Source organism: Thermobia domestica, chromosome 8 (assembly GCF_964235325.1).
Source record: "Thermobia domestica chromosome 8, izTheDome1.hap1.1, whole genome shotgun sequence".
Classification (NCBI taxonomy): Eukaryota; Metazoa; Arthropoda; class Insecta; order Zygentoma; family Lepismatidae; genus Thermobia; species Thermobia domestica.
In genome coordinates, this window is record NC_137461.1 from 268,943,855 (window position 1) to 268,967,183 (window position 23,329).

The following is a 23,329-nucleotide window of genomic DNA, read 5'->3' on the forward strand; positions in this document are numbered from 1 at the left end:
ATGTCTTGACCCGACTACGATACGTTCCATAGTAGTGGAGCTATGAACTTTTAAAGTTCACTTATTTCACGTTTTCGGCCTCCTATAACTCGGAAACTTTTAAAGTTCACTTATATCACGTTTTCGGCCTCCTATAACTCCGAAACTTTTAAAGTTCACTTATATCACCTTTTCGGCCTCCTATAACTCCTAAACTTTTAAAGTTCATTTGTTTCACGTTTTCGGCCTCCTATAACTCCTAAACTTTTAAAGTTTACTTGTATCACGTTTTCGGCTTCCTATAACACCGAAACTTTTAAAGTTCACTTGTTTTACGTTTTCGGCTTCCTATAACTCCTAAACTTTTAAAGTTCATTTGTTTCACGTTTTCGGCCTCCTATAACTCCGAAACTTTTAAAGTTCACTTGTTTCACGTTTTCGGCCTCCTATAACTTGGAAACTTTTAAAGTTCACTTGTTTCACGTTTTCGGCCTCCTATAACTCCTAAACTTTTAAAGTTCACTTGTTTCACGTTTTCGGCACCCTGTAACTCCGAAACTATTCAATTTTGATCACAGGTCCATACCAATTATTTTTATTTTGATGTAAGAAATCTGTTCCCAAAATATATTTTGACACATTCATATAACATCTTGTATACAATAGCTTAAAAGATTCTGTTAATGAATTAACACAAAATTGACATATTTATTTCTGCTTTCCACTAGGTGATCCAGGCCGACCATTACCTCACTCTGTCGATCCATCAATGTTATTTGCCAATCCCTTCTATCTACCGCCTAATCAAATTTTTGGTGACACTGTTGATTTCGAAATGATGTCGGATATTTTCGAAGAAGGGCCAGCACCTACTTTTCTGATTCCTCAAGCAGCACAGTACGAAGAGGAAGAATTAGATACAGAAGTACCAGAATTAAAAACAACAGAAGAACCTGGTGGTAAATATTACGTTTTACTTACTAATCTTTAATACCGTTTTTGATAATTACATAGTCACTTGATTTACAACAGGAATTTTTCCTTTCTTGTTGGAACAACAAATTTTAGTGTTTCCAATTTCACCAACGTTCTCTGTGTGATTACCTAAATGTTTCTTGCTTTCGACAAATGGACTTACTTTTTACTTTACGCTTAATAAAGCTGAGAAGTGATATTCTGCTGTATGTAGCATTTTGCGTATTTTCATGGGCTAATTCCTTCACAAATAATCGGGCTGATTCCTTCACAAATAATCGAGCTGATTCCTTCACAAATAATCGAATTGTAATGATCAAACTTTGCCTGATGATAGGCGTGCTGGATAAATGATTATAAATAAAGTAGTTAAATACAGGCCTCAGAACTGAAACTTTCGTTTTGTGGCATAAAGTAAAACAGATGTTCTTACTAAATTCCGGTGTGCTGATTTCAAATCTACCGACCGTTTTTTCGTATCCAGATATTTTTTTTTTTACAACGTGCACATAAAATATTTAATGACTTACTGATTTGTAATAAATTTCAGTATCAGTTACAATATTAAATGTGTGTAACACTGATTATCAACAATAAAACTTAATATATATATACAGGGTGTTTCAAAACAACACCCACAACGTTTGGGAGGTGATTCCTGACACTAAGATCAGACAAAAAGTATAGACCAACCTTGGTGCACAAATGCTTCCTTTCGGAGTTATAGGCTGACGAAAACATGAACAAATGAAATTTAAAGGACCATAGCTCCAATACTACGAGACCTACCGTACTCGGGTCCAAACTTTATTTCAGAACTAATATGTGCCCTATCCAAATATCCATGTTTCAGAATCCTGCGGTATTTCCGCAACAATTTTTAAAGAGGTAGTTGCTGAGTACTACAAATTATGTGCCCGTAGCCAAATTGAATCTATAAAAATTGTTGCGTGAGTACCTTAGGATTGTGAAACATGTACGAGGGCTATCCAGAAAGTAGATTACGTTTTCGTCTGTGTCCGCTAGGGGCGGGGCTAGCGCGGCCATCTTGGGGTCAGAGCGTTGCGCAGCTCAGTCGGCATCTAGCCGTGCTAGTGAGAGGTTCGTGCTGTGCTCCGTTAAGATACTGTGACGGTTTGAAATGTCTGCGTTAATTGAAAATCCCGCGAGCTGCGAGGTGCGTGCAGTAATAAGGTTTCTGACAGCAAAAAACTGTAAACCGATAGAAATCTATCGGCAGCTGTGTGAAGTGTATGGGGACAACATTATCACTGAAGGTGGAGTGCGACAGTGGGTCATAAGATTTAAAAATGGCCTAAGATTTAAAAATGGACTAGATTTCACGACGAAGATCGAAGTGGGAGACCCAGCAAAGTGACTGCCGAACTTGTCGAAAAAGTCGATGTTAAAGTCCGTGAAAATCGAAAGTTCACAATAACGGAACTTTCTTTGAGTTTTCCACAAATTTCGCGAAGTTTGTTGCACGAAATCATCAGCGAAAAGCTTGGTTACCACAAGTTTTGTGCAAGATGGATTCCAAAAATCTTGACAGAGGACCACAAAAATCAGCGAATGGTTGCAGCGTTGCACTTTTTGGACGCCTACAATAAGGATGGTGACTCTTTACTCGATCGCATCGTTACTGGTGACGAAACATGGGTGAAACACGTGAACTGTGAAACGAAATTGCAATCAATGCAGTGGGGGCACACAGGTTCTCCCCAAAAACCCAAGAAATGCATGCAAACAATGTCGGCAAGGAAGATGATGGCGACTGTTTTTTGGGACAGAAATGGTGTGATTTTGGTGGACTTCCTGGAAAGAGGCACTACAATAAACGCTCAAAGGTATTGCCAAACTCTGCAAAACCTCAGAAGAGCAATTCAAAACAAGCGCAGAGGAATGTTGAGCTCTAAGATCTTGTTGATTCACGACAACGCCCGGCCCCACACGGCAAATGTCACGCGTGAAGTTCTTGAATCTTTTCAGTGGGAGTTGTTTCCTCATCCGCCGTACAGTCCCGACCTGGCACCGAGCGACTTCCACCTATTCCCAGCAATGAAGAAGTGGCTGGCTATGCAGCGTTTTGATGACGACGAACAGCTGCAAGAAGAGGTAACGAAGTGGTTGAAGTCGCAGGCGGCCGAATTTTTCGACGAAGGAATTTCAAAGCTCGTACATCGCTACGATAAATGCCTTAATTTGAATGGTGACTATGTCAAAAAGTAGTATTTGTGTGTGGCTTTCATCTGTATATAATAAAATTTGTTTCCTATACTTTGTTGATTTTTTATTCCAAAACGTAATCTACTTTCTGGATAGCCCTCGTATTTTTGGATAGTACACATATGAGTTCCTAAGTGAAGTAGGGATGGTACCGAGACCGAGACTAGTCTCTGTCTCGTCTCGGTCTCGTCTCGATAATTCGAGACGAGGCCGAGACCGAGACGGACTTTTATATACCGAGACGAGACCGAGACCGAGACGGACTTTTACATACCGAGACAAGACCGAGACCGAGACAGACCTCTATAAATCGAGACGAGACCGAGACGAGACCTTGGTCAGTCTCGAAAGTCTCGGTCTCGTCTCGAATATTGACAGCTATTTTGCCTTTACTCAAAATTTGTTTCGCTACTGTGTGAGATAATATGGGAACGGTTGACTGATGTACAGTGGCGTATTTAGGGGGTAGGTGTCGGGCTCAAGCCCCTCCCGAAATAAATTTGTGATCATTTTTTCGCATTGCACGTACAACACAAATGTTTCTTATCCGTTCCTCAAGCTTCTTCCGAAACAAAATCCACTGCTGTTGTATATAATCTTCTCTCTCTCTCTCTCTCTCTCTCTCTCTCTATATATATATATATATATATATATATAGAGAGAGAGAGAGAGAGAGAGAGAGATAAATAGATAGATAGATATATAGATATAGTGTATACCTGAGCGTTAAGGGGGGTTATGGCGCCTATAGCCCTTCCCTTGGATCCACGCCTTTGAAAATGCTGAAAATTTGTACCATGTTGTGTGAAATATTGAAGGGAAAATTCTTTTAGATACTCTGCAATACCACTAGATAAACAAGCAGTGTTGCCAACGCGAAATAAAGTTGTATTTTCTCAAATTGCACTGTGTTAGGTATTACCTATTTCTAATTTAGATATTAAATAAAACCACAATACCACATACATTATTCAGTCTAACAAAAAACAATACAGTATCACCAACGTCAACATTTTGGAGATCTCTAATAATTCAAATGGCATAGACGGTGCAATGCGCATCATTTGTATCTTAGCGTCAAATACTATGATCATGGTATAATGTATTTCGAATGAATGAAGGATCAAAGTTTACAAGAAATGAAAAATTTAACTTTTTCTAGAGACTTCACTTCGAAAATGAGCTGACATATCACGTCTCATCATGTAGATGCTTCCAAAAGACTTGTGATCATAATGTCATTTACAACAATTGTTATTTCAAACTGTTTCAGAGATACCAAACACATGGATAGTGATTGTTGTACTGCTTAAAATAACGTATTCGTGTTAAATTTTTACAATGATTGTTGCTTTAGTTTGCTTCTATAACAGTACAACAATAGTTTTTAGTGGTTTTAATTACAAGTCGCAGTTCAATTATTTTAAGTAGTATTGCCAACTTAAATAAATTGCTAAATATTATTCTAAATATAGTGCAAATAACGTAGCTAAACTCCAAAATAATTTAAAATTACTCGTAATTTGTTTTATGGTGCAAGAATGTTTTTCAAAAGACGATGTTTTTCGTAGTCTTTATAATGTTAATGTTAATGTCAAAGTTTTGGTTCCAGCAATACATGTAAATGCAAATTGTAACTGAAATTAAATGTAATTGATAACTTTTCAGTAACTCTAGTTGTTCCCCTAAGTCTTAATCGTGATGTACACAAAACCACGGTTAATTAAAAGTTCTAGTTACATTTCACTTCTTTTAGTTTGACCACCGACCACCTCAAACTCAATCCATACCAGCGGCGTAGCGTAAGGGAACGCCGGTATGCCCGGCATCCCCTGTTAATAAGAAAAAACGACGTATTTCATTATATATAAATTGTTTGCTTGTTATTATCACAATTATTCCCACTGCAATCTTCTGGATGCGCTCTCTCACCGTCTCACCGTACTGTAACAAGCGGAACCTACGCATGCGCGTCACTCAGATGCACATTTTCTGTCTTTCCTCTTGTCGGATCCGGATGCTATGTTCCTTGGGCTTACAGGCCTACTGCAAGCAACGGGGTTTTCGTCTGCTTTCTGTCGAATGCGCATGCCCAACTACTTCCTTTCAGATCCCTGCAACTCTACATTTTGCTTTAGATATACGCTGGCATATTCAAGTATTTCCAACTCTATCTATTTTGAACTAAGCTATAGTTTCTGTATAGAACGTACGAGCGATATCAAGGAGATAGAACAAAACAGAAATGGTTAGTTAATTGTCTTTTTGAAGCAAGTCGGTTATGTAAATAATAGTATAAGAATAGTTATGCTTTAATCGTAATGAAATACATCGTAATTGTAATCGTAATTAAAGGCATATTATTAATCTTCTTCATAATATACAGTGTGTCCAGTGGCGTTGCCAGAAACTCTTTGAGGGAGCTCACACACATAAGCATAAACATAAAGCATTCTGTAGAATCACGGTCACAGATCTGGTAGGTCAAGAGAGCCAGCACTGCCCACCCCTCGCAAAGATTGCTTGGGCCCTTCAGTCACCCGCACATATCCCGGGGAGATGAGGGGAACATGTCCCCTCCAATCGTGGAACAAGGGGACTGTGTTCCCTAATAATCCGATTTGAAATTGTGAAGATTTGTATGCGACTGCCACAAAGGAAAGTGAGATGAAATTGATGTACCTTGACTTGTTTCATTTTTAAAAAAATCATATTCTTTAATATGTCATTGTCATTAATTATTGTTAGTCCCTTATAAATTTTCAAAAATAATTCATTTTAGCGGCTCATTCTTGGAAAATATTTGATGTATAGAATATCCATTATTTAACGGATTCATAAGATCATAATGCATAAATAGCTTATATTTTTCATATCTGTAATTTCTTGCTCTGTATCTTCATAATATCATTGTGGCATTGGGGTTTTATATTTCCCATCTAAATGTATTGTTAGTCTATTTTCAACTATTTGTTTAATTCCTGTATTGTGATCATCATAATTTCGCTCAAATAAGAGTATTGTTGCGCCATACATAGTTGATTTTCTTCCATACTTTTGGGGAAGTCATTATTTATATTATTACAAAACAAGTGTCTTAAAATTTTAATTTGGATCATTGTGGATGCATTAGTAGAAACATATCAATTATAAATATGCATGTATTCAGATTACAGAATGTGTTCACGGCACTGATTTTTAATACTGATATGTACTACAATTTCATCTACATCGCCTACAATAGGTTCACCTCAGAAATCAGATTTTTCATCTACTGTAATTTGAGTCTCATCTCCCCTCCCCCCCAGAAAAAAGCCTCGGATATGCCCTCTTCCCTCAAATCTACCCTCCTCCCAATGTTGAAGACAACTCTGCTTTCCTGATCCTCCACAACATTGTTTTTCAACTTCATAAATATTTGAACATCGCTTTTTAAGAAAATATGGGAATGGCCTTACCCGTCCCCCGAATGTTGAAGACAGATTTACTCAACTACCTTCAGTATCTGGATATCTGACAACGAAATACATACGCAGAAACAGGCCCCCAGAGTTGGTTTAAATACTTTCTATTTGCATCTACAAATGATATACGTATACACTCAGGCCCATATTCACGAATGGGGGCCTGAGTTCCGAACCCAAGATGACAAATTTGTAGGGGCGACTTTTTCAAGAACGAGATTGAAGTATGGTATGGGGAGACAGAAGCTGCCCAAGGGAGCTATACTGGAAACAATGTTTATACAACAGTGGGGTTGAGTTTTCTCGTCACAACGGTAGTGGCAAGAAGAAGCTGAGACAATTGCTTATTGGCTTCTACCCTAATCCACGCATTTGCTTCTCTATGTCCCACTAGGCCACCAATTAGGGAGGTCTCCCTTCTAAATTTGTCATAACCCTATATTTCCCCTCGGAATAGCTATGTATTGCTGATTGCAATAGTATTGTGTCGTGCAAATGACTAACTTTGGCATCCCCACTTCGGAATACCACGCTACGCTACTGATCCATACCATAGTTGTATGAAGTTATTCAAGGACTTACAGTTAGTAATACACATTGTGTTAATTTTTGGTTTGGTTTGTTTTAGTGTCCTACGATTATGCTAGGGCGTCTAAAGGAGACGTGGAGCTAATGATTATAATGGAATCCGGTCGTTCAACTGTACCCCCACCGGAAATCGAATTCGGGACCACGCGAACCGAAGTCAAGTGTGCTAGCCACTAGACCAAATGCAGTCCTCACATTGTGTTGATTTAAATCATTGAGTCAGTTTTGTCAGATTCGAAGATCAAAAACTAGCGTGTCTGTGCTCCAAAAGTAGCGGATCTGAACTATTTGTAGCACAAATATATACAGTAGAAATGAATTATTTGGTAACTAATGACTCGTACTAATGAAATGATTTTTAATATGGACTGGAAAATGTGCTGGACATATTGCAAGAAATTTTAATCGATGAACAAAAACAATTCTAGACAGGATACCACGAGATAAAAACAACCAACAAAATGTTCTTGTACAAGAAGGTTTGACGAAATCAAGAACAACTGGGGAGTAACCTGAGAAAGAATTGCTCAAGATAAATAGTTGTAGAGAAGACCTTCATCCAGCAGTGGGTTGATAATGGTTGATTATGATTATGGTTATGATTTTATTATATTTGGACCACAGAGATAAACTAAACCAAGTTATAATTTCATAATTTTACAGGAGAAGCGATAAACCGGTTCCTTGAGTAAGACCTATCGTACTGGTTTTCAAACTATACTAAGTAGTTACAAAGTAATAGGATGCTTTTAGACTTATATTATTACACTACTAGAAAGAACATAGTCTATTAAAAAGGTATTGTAAAATCAATTTCGACCAAAAAGTGAATTAGCATAGTCTACCTCTAAAGTTCATATATATAACTTTTACTGGGTAAGGTAGGGTAAAAGTGGATCCAAAATATAACGAAATTCGTACAGCGAAAAAAAAATATTTTTGTCTCTCCATATTGCAGCAAAACTACGAAAATGAATAGAAAAGAAAACTAGAAAGTTAAGAATCACTCGAATTGCCGGGACAGAGAAAATAGATACATATAGCTCGAATTACCTATATATTTATATAATATGTATGTTCATGTTTCGCAAGTAATTTTCAATCAATATAAAATTTCAACTTAATGAACGCACGATTAGTTTTCTCGAATAAAGATCACATGCACCGCTGAGAGCTCAGGAATAAGCTTAATCTATGTTACGGCACTCGATATATGATTATATAATACATTACGACCTTATGAACTTGTATAAGAAACAGAATGTACTTAAAGTGAGACGCAAACTATACGAGACATCGTACTTTGAATCTAACTTGTTTGGTGATCCAACCCGAGACCACAGATAGCAAAGATCAGTGCCGTAACTCCCACTACAAGGTTAAGGAAGTTCCTGTTTTAAAGTGTCAATTAAATACTGATATGTGAAACGGTAATAAAGCATTTGGTCAATTTGAAACAAAATATATTGTAGTAATAATTTACTCTATTTGTTAAGATAATGAATATTATATTCTGTTTTTAAAATGACAGTTAAAGCAGAATGTATTGGATAATAACTGAGAAATTGTAAAATTTCAATTTCTTTACGATTAAATACATTCGTGCTGCTATGTGTTGCGTTATCCGTAAGGAGATATTGAACAATTCTGATTCAAAGGAAGAAAATAAACTACTGTATAGTACTGGGGTTAATTTAATAGAGTGTAATTGTATAGGCAGTACTGAAGCTATTCGAGACAAAGTCAATTGCTGAAAGTGAAATATTAGTTACTATTAGTGTTTTATCCCGGGTATGTTGTATCCACTGATGATTGAACCTGGAACACACACATGGAAAGCATTAGCGCTAGCAAATTAGCTACGAAGAGGTACACTCATGCCCAAAATTATTGTCGAATGTCTATAAATATGTTCTTGTGGGAATATAATTTGATAACGAATTCGCCTGGTATTTCTTATAATGTTAGTATGTAAATAATCGGCAAAGACTTGTATGTGGCAAATTTCGTGTCAAAAGAGCAGTAAATAAGAACAATAAAACAAAAATAAAACTTTCTCATTCATTTAGCAACATTTTGTTTTATTAATTCTAATTTTCGTATTTATTTTTTTCCTATGAAATTTACCACAAATATACATTTCCCGATTATACACATAATATCAGTATTAAAAGTAGCCTGCAAAATTATTATCAAATTATATTCTTACAAGAAGACAGTTATAGATATGCGACAATCATTTTGGACATGAGTGTACATCATACCATAATTCTAAGTCAAGAATGAAGGCAAAAAAATAAGAAGCGGAAACGACAGACTGTACGATAATAATACTTTCACAATTTTAATTTCACACTATATATTTCGAGACTTTCGAGACGAGACCGAGACTTGGCCTTCGAGACCGAGACTTGGCCTTCGAGACCGAGACCGAGATCGAGACAGGCATCTGTTGACCGAGACGAGACCGAGACCGAGACGGCGATTTTTGACTCGAGACGAGATCGAGACCGAGACCGCTACTTATCAACCGAGACGAGACCGAGACTGTGTAAAGTCTCGTCTCGTCTCGTCTCGATACCATCCCTAAAGTGAAGTCTTGACCTGACTACGGTAGGTCGAATAGTTTTGGAGCTATGGACCTTTAAAGTTCATTTTCTTATGTTTTCCGCAGACTGTAACTCCGAAAGGAAGCATTTGTGCACACAGATTATTCTATACTTTTCGTCTTATCTTGGTGTTAGGAATCATCTACCAAACGTTGTCGGTGTTGTCTTGAAACACCACACACACACACACACACATATATATATACACACATATATATATACAAGATGGTAAGAAACTATTTGAACAAACTTCGGGAGCTGCTTCCCGACGCCGACCCCCCCCCCCCCAAAAAAAAAGTCATTTGGAATTTTGGTCACTGAGGGATAGCTTCGGCCATATAAGGTGCTGAAAGCGTGGGAAAATGGATTTCAGAGGGCTGTAATTCAAAAACAATGCAACATAGAGAGTGCGGTTTAGAACATGACATTGGAAGTCATACCTGCTCGATTGAAAAATGTATGTTTCAAATCTCTGCAAGATGTGTGCGAGGGATTTCTCATAGGAATGTAAGGATTACTTGCCAGGTTATAGGGAATCCTTACGTTCTTTTGGGAAATGCCTCACTATTTTTGTTTCAAGAACATAATTGTCACAATGTCTGTGTTACTTAGTAGATTGAAACTATCATCAGCACTGGTTGATTCAACATGTTACAAGCAATTTCGAACATGTTCTATAAAACTCCTTTTGTTTCCAGAATTTTGAGATACTCTGTATGGTAATATTAGTACGAAACAACTTACAATTGCGTCCAAGCCATCCTAAATTGGATGACGTTTTGACCTTTGTCGAAATCTGCAAATTTGAATTCAATGTCCACTTTTAGATGTAGATTCCTGCTGTATGGAAATCCCCTTCTACTTATAAAGTTTCTGAATCTGTCAAAGTTTGTTTATTTAAAGTACATCATTACAAAAGTATATTATTTGTTAACGCCACCTTTAAAATATGTAGAATTTAATATGATCAAGTAAATTGTAGACAGATGTAGTGAAAAGTGTATGATATTACGCGTACTTACCTTGATTCGTTAGTTATTTTAATTCCAACCTAGGACTTGTATCCAGGTTGTTCTGAAAACTTGTCACAAATTTTGGGATGAGATTTCTCACATCGAAAGAAGAAAAAAGTTCATATAGACCTGTGGTCGGAAGTGTATAGCTTCGTAGCTATAGGGTGCCGAAAACGTGAAAAAAAAAAAAACTTTAAAGGTCTATCGTTTCACTACTATAGGACCGATCGTAGTCGGGTCAAGACATTACTGAGGATACTAGTAGGTAAACTATCCGAATATCAATCTTTCAGGACCTTCAGTACTTGCACAATCATTTTTAGAAGGGCCGCTTGGGGCGCTTTCCACCTACCTCTCAAAAAATTAGTGTTCAATTACTGGAGCATTCTTAAACATGTATATTTGGATACTTCACATATCAGTTCCTCAGTGATGTCTTGACCCGACTACGATAGGTACCATAGTAGTGGAGCTATAAACTTTTAAAGTTCATTTGTTTCACGTTTTCGGCACCCTATAACTCTGAAATTATCCACTTTCGAGCACAAGTTCATATGAACTTTTTTCCATATTCTGATGGGAGGAATCTGTTCCCAAAATATTTTGGCACATTTTTGTAACACCCTGTATATTGCAACAAACTGGCTTTCATTGGTTTCCAAAAATTACAGTGAAAGGGGATTTGATTAAGAATGAAATATATATCAAAACTGTCCAAGTAGATGCTGACTTCGAATTCGCGTCTAAATGGATTTTACAAAGATATCAGAATAATATCCAAATCGTTAAACAAATAGATAGTTTAGATGCAGTAGTGAGTAGTTGTCTTGTTGAGTGGTAAGAGAAGAATTGGTCACAGGAGACAAAAATTCTTGCCTTCTGGTTATTGGGGGACATTCAAACAAAATTGTTTGCTAAAAAATATTTAAGTGTTCTTGAACTGCAAGACAAAACTCATACTCTTGTTAAAAGCATTCAAAGTAAAACTCCATACTTTTGTTCAAAGCATTCAAAAAAAAAAAAAATCTCATATTCTTGTTCAAAGTAAATCTCATACTCTTGTTCAAAGCATTCAAAGTAAAACTCATACTCTTGTTCAAAGCATTCAAAGTAAGACTCATACTGTTTTTCAAAGCATTCAAAGTAAAACTCATACTTTTGTTCAAAACATTCAACGTAAGACTCATACTCTTGTTGAATACATTCAAAGTAAAACTCATACTTTTGTTCAAAGCATTCAAAAAATCTCATACTCTTATTCAAAGTAAACCTCATACTCTTGTTCAAAGCATTCAAAGTAAGACTCATACTCTTGTTCAAAGCATTCAAAAAAAATTTCATATTCTTGTTCGAAGTAAACCTCATACTCTTGTTCAAAGCATTCAAAGTAAAACTCATACTCTTGTTCAAAGCATTCAAAGCAAAACTCATACTCTTGTTCAAAGCATTCAAAGTCAAACTCATACTCTTGCTCAAAGCATTTAAACTACAACTCATACTATTGTTCAAAGCATTAAAAGTAAAGTCGTTAAGAGATTCCAAAAACAGCTGGGGAAGTGTTTTGAAGTCATTGGAGCACAGATGGATGTATGACGTTGACAACTGTGCGTTATTGTGAACATCTGAAGTTTAATGAAGTTTTACAAGCTATTTCATATTGATACGATTTCTGTTTGAAATACTAGTTGCTTTCAAATCCAGTGTAACTTTCAGAATAACTTCTGCTTCATATTATAATTATTACTTTAATAACTTGTTTCTGATGAGTGTGAAACCGTTACTACTGTGAAAGCTATGGTAGTAGTCATGATTTGCAACCTACATTTATCTCTTTCCTCTGAAAAATGAAGTTCGTAGATAGATGTACATTAAAAATACATTTGAATCAAAAATGCATGTCTTTCAGAGAATGTATATGAATGATTCTTTCTCTGTTTTTTATGAAGGAGCTTTGACTTTAATGAGTCTTGATGACCTTGAGTGGCTTCCGGGAGTCTCAAATGACTATGGCATTCATCTTCCAGCTGCTGACAACAATACACATGAGGTGTTCCAACTAGGAATGAATGAGGTAATATATAAATTTTGTTGTACTAAGGAATGGGGACTTTATATTGTACTAATTCTCTATGTATTATATTCACGTATTTGATATCTTGAAGTTGGCATAATTAGGCAAGCATTTAACTCAGCTTTAGTAGATATTCATGATAAGAATGTATTTATGAAGTAATAGTATTACTTTAAAATATAAAGCATGAATTGAATTTTGCACATACAAAGATATTAAAATTGTGTATCAGTCATCTATGGGATGTTCTTAAAGTAGAAAAAGTAGAAAAATGACGAGAAAGATTAAAAAGCGTCAATCTGAGTTAGTTCGCCATTTTTGATGTTTTATTTAGATTTTCGAGTAAGGAATAATCAACGAATAAGCAACGGGTATGCTTGCTGAAGAGTCTCTAAGAGACATCATTTAATTCATTAATTAGTTGTGAACTAGGTCTTAGGTGTTTTCTGGTGTAGTTGACAAAGGTCGTGGTGGAGGTCATAGTTTAAGATAGTTAATATGTCTTCTGGAAATGGTTGATAATACACAAGGGTCCCAATTAGCCTACCAATGCACTTGAAACTCGGCATATGCTACGTTAAAGTCAGATTGTTCCAATATTGCCTTTAATAATGTTAAATGATGAATTCGATCAGAATATGCACTCATTGTGACTACTTTTCGCTTACTAATATTACTGCTGTAATGTTCAGCAGATATTACAGGGTTCAAAGTCAAAGAGATTAAGATGAGATGAGGAAAGTTAGGGAAATACTTCAAAATATGCCAAAACTCAGAGAAATCCGCTTTATTTCACAGAAGAGTCACGATTTATTTTTTTAGTTCCTTCAGTGGATATGAAAAACAACTGAAAGAATCAAGAGATATTATAAAAAGAAGACAATACATAGAAGGCTGCTAAAGGTAAATTATCTTTAGATATGAAGTTTGAGCAGTGTCAAAGTATGTTAGACTTTGATAGCCTTACGCAGAGTCCTTTTGACTTTTGATTAGCTCCATACTAAGGGTTTGGATAATGCTTGCTTGTCACAAGTGTATTCAAAATCTATGATTAGCACGTTGTAGTCAGCTAAGTTAATCACATGTAACTAATTAATTTAGAGCAGAGGTTTAGCCACAAGAAACTTACATTATGAGAATACAAAGGCAATTAATTACCTTTCTTTCTTTCTTTCCTTTCACCTCATCGGGTGAGTTAACTATGAACCAGCTATTAAGCCGAGTCCTCTACAATAGCAAAACTGTTTCTTAAAGTGAACAGTGGAAGATGTGTAGAAAATTTGCAGTTTTCTGAGGGATACATACTACAGATGGATTATCTTCTCTTATAATTTCTACATAATCCTTCTATTGTCAATAATATTAAATGACTTCTACTTATTCCTCCCGTAAGTACATCCCTCAGAAATGAATAAGTTAGTTATAATTCGATTTCGTAACAATTTATAAGTTGTTTTGATGTCAAACAACAAAGAAAACATTTCAAATTTCGTATATCATATATTTTCATTTTTACAGACTACGCATATACACGTCTAGATTTCCGTAGTTGGCGCGTTTATTTTTCTCGAAGTGTTGGGGTTATATTAGTTAATCATGCCCAAATCAACTTATTAGCTGAACTTTAAGCAGACTCTGAATACCAAAAAAATACACTCTTCTCAGTAGAGAGGTAATACAACACTAACTAATCGCGTAGAGCCGCGGTGGCTCAGTGGTAGAGCGTTCACCTATGCTGCATGGGGTTCCTGGTTCGATCTCAGCTCGCGCCAAGTGAACTTTGTGGTGGACAAACACTGTGTGCGTGGGTTTTTTCGGGATTCTCCCGTTTTCTCCCACCATTTTCATTCATTCCACCATTTTCATTCATTTCTCATCATCACCGTCTCCTTTAGCCTAGCCGGCATAATCGTGGGACGTAAAACTCAAAGATTTTACAAACTAATCGCATGGCTAAGACTTGATTAATGAATTATCTCTGAATACTGCCCTGAAAGACTAACAATAAACCAAATCAAAAATTCAAATGCTACAGAAGAAGAGAAATAAGTTCGGACTGTTGGTTGTAGGTAATCAAAGACATATGCTAAATTATGATATTTGTTTATGAGTATTCAGAATACCGAGGTACTAAAGCTATCGTTAGTGTATAGTTATTGTTTGGTATTAGCGTTCCAATGTATTCCAAACACAGAAAGTTTAACTCATAATGTATATTTACAGGAACAAAATAAGCTTATATTGCATTAAAACAGTAAAAAAACAGGAGGGTTGGACGGCTATGCTAATAGTGAAATCCCATTAAGAAAATGAATATTTTTCTAAACCTAAGCACCAATGATAATGTTCATGGTGTCGCAGATCAGGGAAAATTTTCTCAGACGGGGAAAGTCAGGGAAATCAACATTAGAATATCAGTGTGAACCCTGTATTGGCTGTATCTTATAATCGTATATGAAACACAAGTGATCTAAAGGCTATGTGTACAGGACGTGTTACCTCATGGAATCCGATTAAGAAAATGAATATTTTTCTAATCCTAACCATAAATGATAGTGTTCATGGTGTCGCAGATCAGGGAAAATTTTCTCAGACGTGGGAAGTCAGGGAAATCAATATTAGAATATCAGTGTGAACAATGTATTGGCTGTATCTTATTATCGTATATGAAGCACTAGTGAGGTAAAGGATTTGTGTACAGGACGTATTAGCTCAAGGAGTCCGATTAAGAAAATTAATATTTTTCTAAACCTAACCACCAATCATAGTGTTCATGCTGCCGCAGATCAGGGAAAATTTACTTAGTCGTGGAAAGTGAGGGAAATCAATATTAGAATATCAGTGTGAATCCTGTATTGGCTGTATCTTAAGGATTTGTGTACAGGACGTGTTAGCATGGAGTCCGATTAAGAAAATTAATATTTTTCTAAATCTAACCATAAATGATAGTGTTCATGGTGTCACAGATCAGGGAAAATTTACTTAGTCGTGGAAATACAGGGAAATTATTATTAGAATATCAGTGTGGACCCTGTATTGACTGAATCTTATTATCGTATGGGAAACTAGTGAGCTAAAGGATAGAATGTGCTAGTTCATTCAGCACTTCATGTGTAGCAAGTTTATATTTGTAAGAAGGTTTTTTTTTTTTTTTTCCTTTATGATGGAAAGTAAACTTAAAGAATATGAGTAACTTGGTAAGGGATCTGTAACCTATGATGAAAAGTCGCAAAATAGCTTGAATCTTTCTCTTCTTCACCATTAATGGTGTTTAATAGGAGCAAGGTTCGTATATACACTACAGGTTGCGCCAGCCCAATCGTTGGATGTGTGACGTCACCGGGTAAGCAGACGCGAGTATTTTCTTGCAGCAAAATTCCTGTCCAAAGCCACAAAATTTCCCGATGTGATGCAAAATTTCCCGCTAACCTAAATAGATATAGTTTACATCTAGTAGTAAACAATTTTAAAAAATACCGCTTTAGACAGACTATGATGTGCAATGGAATTCATTCTCGTAGTATAAAAAGGTATTATTTATAGTTATGCATGATAAGGTAAATTTTTTTTTTTTTTTTTTTTTTTTTAATACTGTGTACACTTTTTTGTAACGAACACTATGTCGTTCTTTATGGTTTGGAAGGGAATGTTATGTGTATCACTTTTCAGTGTGTATATCACTTGTCTTCTTCCTTCTTTTAGGAATTGCGGTTTAATTTAAGGTGCAGATATCTGTCCCTGTCGTCTGTCACCAATTATCTAAACGATATCAATCAATGAAAATGATCATAATTTAAACATAAATAAATGATTTAAAACAATAAACATTTCTGCTTTTCGAATATTTTTATTAGTTTTGAAGATATTATAGAAAAACTAAAATTAGCGATAGTTTTAATTTTGCTGAAGTGAAGACCCTTAAAGAAAGTCTTCGTAAAGTGAATCTGCACTCATGAATGCAACTCCTACCCTGAGAAACAATTTTTAAGGCATTAAATTAATTTCGTGAAGAAATAACTACATATAACAAAATAGCACATGATCGTTCCATACACATCATATACAGGCATATTGTCAATCTGTACGCAATAATCTGAGCATGCGCCAAAGTAATAACATGCCAGAACGTCTTAAGAAATCTTTTAAATCAAGAAAAATGAAAAAATGTTTGCTTTTTTTTAAAAAAAAGTCACGGAATATTCTCAATCTACGCCAATTTTGGGAAGTCGCCTGTAGTACTTAGCACTAATATTCTTTAATTTTATAGTTATACAAAACAGATTACTGCTAGTATGCATCAAAATAATGTCAATTGCTTTCCGTGTCCACATACTCAATTTTAGTGCCACCGCATAGCGATTTTCGTTTGTTTTATTTGATATAATGTTGGATAGAAATAGAACAAGTTCTAATTTAGAGCAGCTGTGTCAAATATTGTAACCAACCAAAAGTTGCATACAACTTGGTATCATTAATGTTCAAATTCCACTTTGATGAAATATTTGATACAATATATGATGGAATATTTGTTCGTCTATAGCGTATTTTAAAAAGTTGAGAATGTCTCCATTTCCCGTTTATTTTAAAGAAAAATTCCCGCATTCCCGCCAGTGCTCAGAATTTCGCATTTTACGGGAAATTTCCCGCAAACTGACATCACTGGCTTGGCTGTGCTTACCACATGACGTCACACGTGTTCGGCATAGTTCGTAATCTCAGTTTGCGGCGCCCCCCCTGAATAGGAGCACCAACAACTGAGGCTAAGTGTGCTAAAAGCGTAGAATAATTGAATTATCTATATAGAATTTGAATTATTATAACAAATATTACAAATGGCAGACGACGCCATTTGCATTGAATGGTCGATATGAAAGTAGAAGTACCGGAATTACACATCTGAGAAATAGAAAGAATTAAGAAGTAGAACTCGGTAGAAGCATGATTAAATAGAAACATGTCAAAATCAGGTAAAGCAAAGAATCGTCACAGTAGGGATAAAATAAAGTCAAAATCGGGAAAGAGATTCAGCGAGAAGAAGAGGACCAGCTACGCAGATGGTCAAAGTGATAAAGTAGGTAAAAGTGAAAATGAAATGAAATAAAAAGGTGTGAAATATTTATGAGTACGTGTAAATGTATTTGTGCTTAATGGAATGTATGTACACAGCGAAAAAGATGATATTTTCACTCGATCTCCTTCCTCTTCTGCAATCCACACTAGGGGATGTTGACACTACGAAAGTCACTGGTCTACCCCTACATTTTCAAATATAGTAATCACTCAAAACATAAACTCTATAATGCAAAGAAAGCATAAACCAGTTTGAGTCTATGAGATAACAAATTTAATATTATTGTTTGCCACTATTAAACATTTATTTCACACATCAAATCCTTAATCAAATTAAAGATAATCATAAACAAACTTTATTTTAATTACGAGGTGTATATAAAACTTTCTCAATTTCACAATAACGGTTTACAATTTTCGAGTTATATTTTTCTGTCAGTTTACAGCTTGAAGTCGTCTGTAAGAATTCTTCCCTAAATACAATGAGAGAATTGTGTAAGGTTACAGATATTCTCAGCGGCTAGATTTTTGTCCTTAACCCTAGGAACACCAGGGAATGGGGGGGGGGATTCGGAGGGCCACAAATTATTTTTGTTATATTTTCTAACATTTCTAATTGCATAAAAAATCTAAAAAAAATGATATTGTCAACCTTGACCCCATTAATCAAAAAACGTACTTGCTTAGTTTTTAGTGTTTTGTTTTTTCTATTTATAAATAAAGAAAGTGTTGTGGGCCTCAGAGCCCCCCTCCTGGTAGTACTAAGGGACTATTCACCGCACACACTGTTCGGTGACGGTGTTATATTCCGGTGTCTTGGCTACTTATTTTACTTTCCTTTGAAGCAATTTTGGTATTACAACTTGCAGGGTGACTCTGAGCTATTATTCTGGTGCAGTGTTGCCAACTGCACGGTATAAAAATTAGTATATATATATTTTTTCTGATTATTTTTTGGCACCTAAATATTTTATTTTCTATTAGTTTATTCATTCAAACCTGCTACACACACACACACACACACACACACACACACACATATATATATATATATATATATATATATATATATATATATATATATATATATATATATAAGAAAGAGAGAATCAAGTTTCAATAGCTTCAATAGTGATGGAAAGGAACTATGCCTTGCAGTGAATCTCTTGTAATATTCATGACGCTGTAGTGGTGTTAGTTTACAAAACTGACAGACAAGTTGTAGCTTCTTTGCTTACGTGTTACATGTTCATTCCATAGGTGAAAAAACCTGATGTTATGCTACTAGAAAAAATTAACTTTTTGTTGGGTTGGCAACACTGCTTCTCTGGTGACATCCCCTATAGTGTCTAATGAAGGTCCCTCACACTGTCCATCTTTTCGTGGAAACAAAATTTGAAAGAATTTCGCCATTCCAAGGATAACCGGGATGGAATTACACAAGATTAATCCTGAATTCATTGGAATACTAAAATATACCTCACTCGTCCCCATTCTACCCCATTTTACTGTACCACACCAAAATGCTTTTAGAAGCCGCCTTTGTACACATAATATACTGTAATAAGTTGTTATTGATTTGTTTGATAGTTTTTCTACACAAACAAATAAAATAAATAGGTCATAGTTACTGTCATCAATAAAAAATGGTAACTTAAACAATTATACACATATAGTTGGCAACACTGTACTTAGAAACCTAGTAGTAATACAAAATAATAATATATGATGTCTTGGACACCCCAAGCTCATATCAGACAAGATAAATTATTTTCCGTGAGAAATAATGACATTTAAGTTGTGGGCCTCAGAAGCTCCCCGTTGGTGTTCCATGTAACCCAAAAATATCTTGGTGTTCCGAGGGTTAATGACCAACAGCAATGTTGTTTGAGGTGGTTGCAGAAATTGGGCTTCCAGACCTTGGCAGCTGTTCAGTTAAATCCCCATTCATCCCCTCCCGTGTAAATTCCGACACAGCAGTTGAGAAATGCTGAGATAGTCTGTATACAGACTGTATATAAAATATACTATTTTCTTTTGATGCATATTGTACAAGTGTACAGTTTTATTTATCTATGTATTTATATGAATCCTTTTTTTCAGACAAATATTGAATATGACGAATGTTCAACGCCACTTGGTCTTCCTGGTCACTGTAGGCATCTACCCCATTGCGTACTGAAAGTATTCTCAGACAATTTTCGATCTTTCCTTGATTTTTCCTGCAAAATAGACAGGTAAAAAAATGTTTGTGTAAATATGTAAGAAGATACTGATATTCATTAACTGTATTTCTGATCTTTTAGTCATTTGAACGCATTATGTTACGAACAGTGGCGTATTTAGGGTGGGGGGCTTCCGGGCTTAAGCCCCCCCGAAATCTTACTTACTATAGTAAAGTACGTATATGAAATATCTTGCTGAATTTTCACATTTACAGGCAAAGCCGCTACCGAAAGTTAGCAAAGCCCACCGAAACAAAATCGTAAATACGCCACTGGTACGGATAATAAGTAAAATAATTATTTACATATTAATAATATGCTCTCGCCTACATTATTTAGTATCTATCAAGAAGAGATAGTAAAAAGAAGTCCACAAAATGAAGACGGCATTTCAGTAGAAGGTAGAATCAAATTAGGTGTATACGATTTGCAGATGATATGGCGCTTGTTGTAGGATCTGAAGAGAAAAGCAATAAGGTGTTAGAAAACTTGAGGAAGGTCTATGAGGAATATGGGATGAAAATAAATGTTAGAAAGGCAAAAGCCATGGTGATTGGAACGAAGCGGTCGGTGTCAAATAGAGAAGTATGAGGGGTGAAAATAGAACAGGTGACTAGTTTTCGATACCTGGGTAGTATTATTAGTAATGATATAAAATGTGAGCGTGAACTAAAAGCAAGGATAGGAATGGTGAAAGAACCCTTTAAGAAGAAGAAAATACTATTTTGTGGGCCCTTGAATAAAGAGTTGCGAAAAAGACTCATAAAATGCTTCGTGTGGAGTATTGTACTGCATGGGTCAGAAACATGGACATTACACAAAAATGAAAAAAAGACTGGAAGCTTTCAAAATGTGGGTGTGGAGAAGAATGGTCAGAATTAGCTGGATCAAGCGAAAAACGAATGAGAGGGTGTTAGAAATAGTGGGAAAGAAAAGAACAATTTTAGGTATTATTAGGAAGAGGAAGAGGAATCTGGTTGGGACATTGACTAAGAAGGAACTGTATCATGAGGGACGTATTAGAGGGTATGGTGGCAGACAAGAGAGGGAGGGGGCTAAGGAGACTACAATTAATGGACGGTATCAAAACAAATAAATTGTACGTGAAGACGAAGAGGTTAGCGGAAGACCGTGGAGCATGGAAGCTTCTCAGTTGCAGCAAGCGACCTGCCAATAATGGAAGATTACTTATGATGATGAATATGCTAAAGATATAAATATTAATAACCACGCTCATCTCAAATATCTGAATATCAATTTTTGGCTAGAATATTACTTTCTTTCATATTTTACTTTATCTATATAGAATAATCAAGACAATTGTACAAACCTAAATTTTCGAGCTGCTGCTTATTGTATTGCCTTTGTTTCCTCACGTAGACTTAATTTTTGTTAATTACCTGAACATCTATGTTTTTCTGCTCATTGAGAGATCAATTCTATTCTTTTCTTTCTTTGAATTGTACAGAAATATTAATTGAAATGGTTCTCTTCTTTTAAATTTATTTGAATATGTGTTACTTTTTGAATTAGAATAAGAATTTCAAGAAATTACATGTAATAAATCTGTTAAACGTGAAGTCGAGGTTAAGCGTTAAGTAGTCATATTTTCACTAATTAAAATTTAGAACAGGAATTAAGAGAAATTACATGTAATAAATCTGTTAAACGTGAAGTCGAGGTTAAGCGTTAAGCAGTCATATTTTCACTAATTAAAATTTAGAACAGGAATTAACCGGGAACTTGACGTTAACGGGAACTTGACGTTAACCCCTTCCTTGTGTTCGTTGAAATAATCAATCAGGAGTAGGCTACTTGTTACACATTCTGTGTTTGACATAATATTACTTCTGAGAAATGTTTGCGTAGTCGGACCTGTGTTTGTCTGAATAATCCGTTATTTGCTAAAAGCATAATATTTTTATGATGAAGGACGATGGACTTACACGGCATGAGCTGTGTCCCTATTCATGTAAGCGATCTCAAAAATTATTTAGTCGAGAGTAATATCGGTGATTTTTGGTTACTTTTACATGTCACCCCTTTTCACCCCAACCCTCTCTCCTGGGTACAAAGGGTGTCTTATCCATCTATAGGCTATTTCATTTGCATGCCTAAGGTCATCAACGTACAAAGTTTGGTTGAAATTGTTCCAGGCGTTCCAGAGGTATTCTGAACCATTTCTGTGCGAAACTGTAAAGAATGTTTTAAAGAAATTACACAGGTAAGGACAAGCCTTATTCCAAAAATTACACAGAAGAGGGGTTAAGCGTTAAATACTGGAGTTTGTAATTATAATAAATATTTGCTAAAATAAATGAAGTACGGATTCCTTCCGCAATTAAAAACTGACTTGTCTTTCCTCAACTTCGGTAATTCACAAACTAACAAAGTTAAAGCTATGTAAAATTGTATTTAAGTAAAGATAGGAAACCAATATTATTATTTTAAAATATCTTTAGTGTGGAAAAATTTTATATGATTTTAACTGCTTACAGATTCATTGGTGTCTGTTGTCCAGATGAATTATATCCATCCAATCACCAGCAAGATGAGGATTCGATTCCTGAAGATCCATAAGTGTAATGATTAACTACATTTCCTGATTTAATTCACAATATGTAAAGTATATGTTTTTTTTCTTTTTTAAAAAAAAATCGAAAGTAAACTGTATTATTCGCTTCATTACAAGTCCATTTTAGTAAATAGGATTTTTGTAATTTTCTTGAACAGTGCTCTAATATTCTTTAAGAAATGATAAATGTGATATCTTTACATGTTACGTCTTTCATATGTTGCTAATATAAAAATTGCTTGTTACGGATAATTTTTTATTTAAAAAAGACGTGTTTTCGCTCTAATCTTTCACTATATGATAGTAAAACTTAATTCTGAACTAAATACTGTTTTGTTTTATTTTCAATTTGAGTAGAAACTGTTAACAATTATAAATACATTAAAATAGGAAACTCACATGAAACATGTAGGAATTTGGTGACTTGAAAGAGTGATAATTTGACATATACAGTAGAGTGCCGAAAACTCGACCTAATGGGGACTGAAGCGTGGCTGACATTGTGAAAATGCCGGATTATCGTGAAAGGGGTTT

At 35.4% G+C, this 23,329-nt stretch overlaps 1 protein-coding gene across 1 annotated transcript in view; it reads left to right on the forward strand.

Annotated features, from left to right (window-relative positions):
- The window catches only part of LOC145693616 (inter-alpha-trypsin inhibitor heavy chain H4-like), a 139,083-nt gene extending 115,962 nt beyond the window's left edge, over nt 1–23,121 (forward strand). The window contains exons 14-17 of the mRNA XM_081769769.1: nt 708–938; nt 12,801–12,925; nt 20,099–20,232; nt 22,719–23,121. Coding sequence (XP_081625895.1) covers nt 708–938; nt 12,801–12,925; nt 20,099–20,232; nt 22,719–22,800 — 572 coding nt within the window. The 3' untranslated portion in view covers nt 22,801–23,121. The remainder of the gene's footprint in view (nt 1–707; nt 939–12,800; nt 12,926–20,098; nt 20,233–22,718) is intronic.
- Nucleotides 23,122–23,329: the final 208 nt, after the last annotated feature.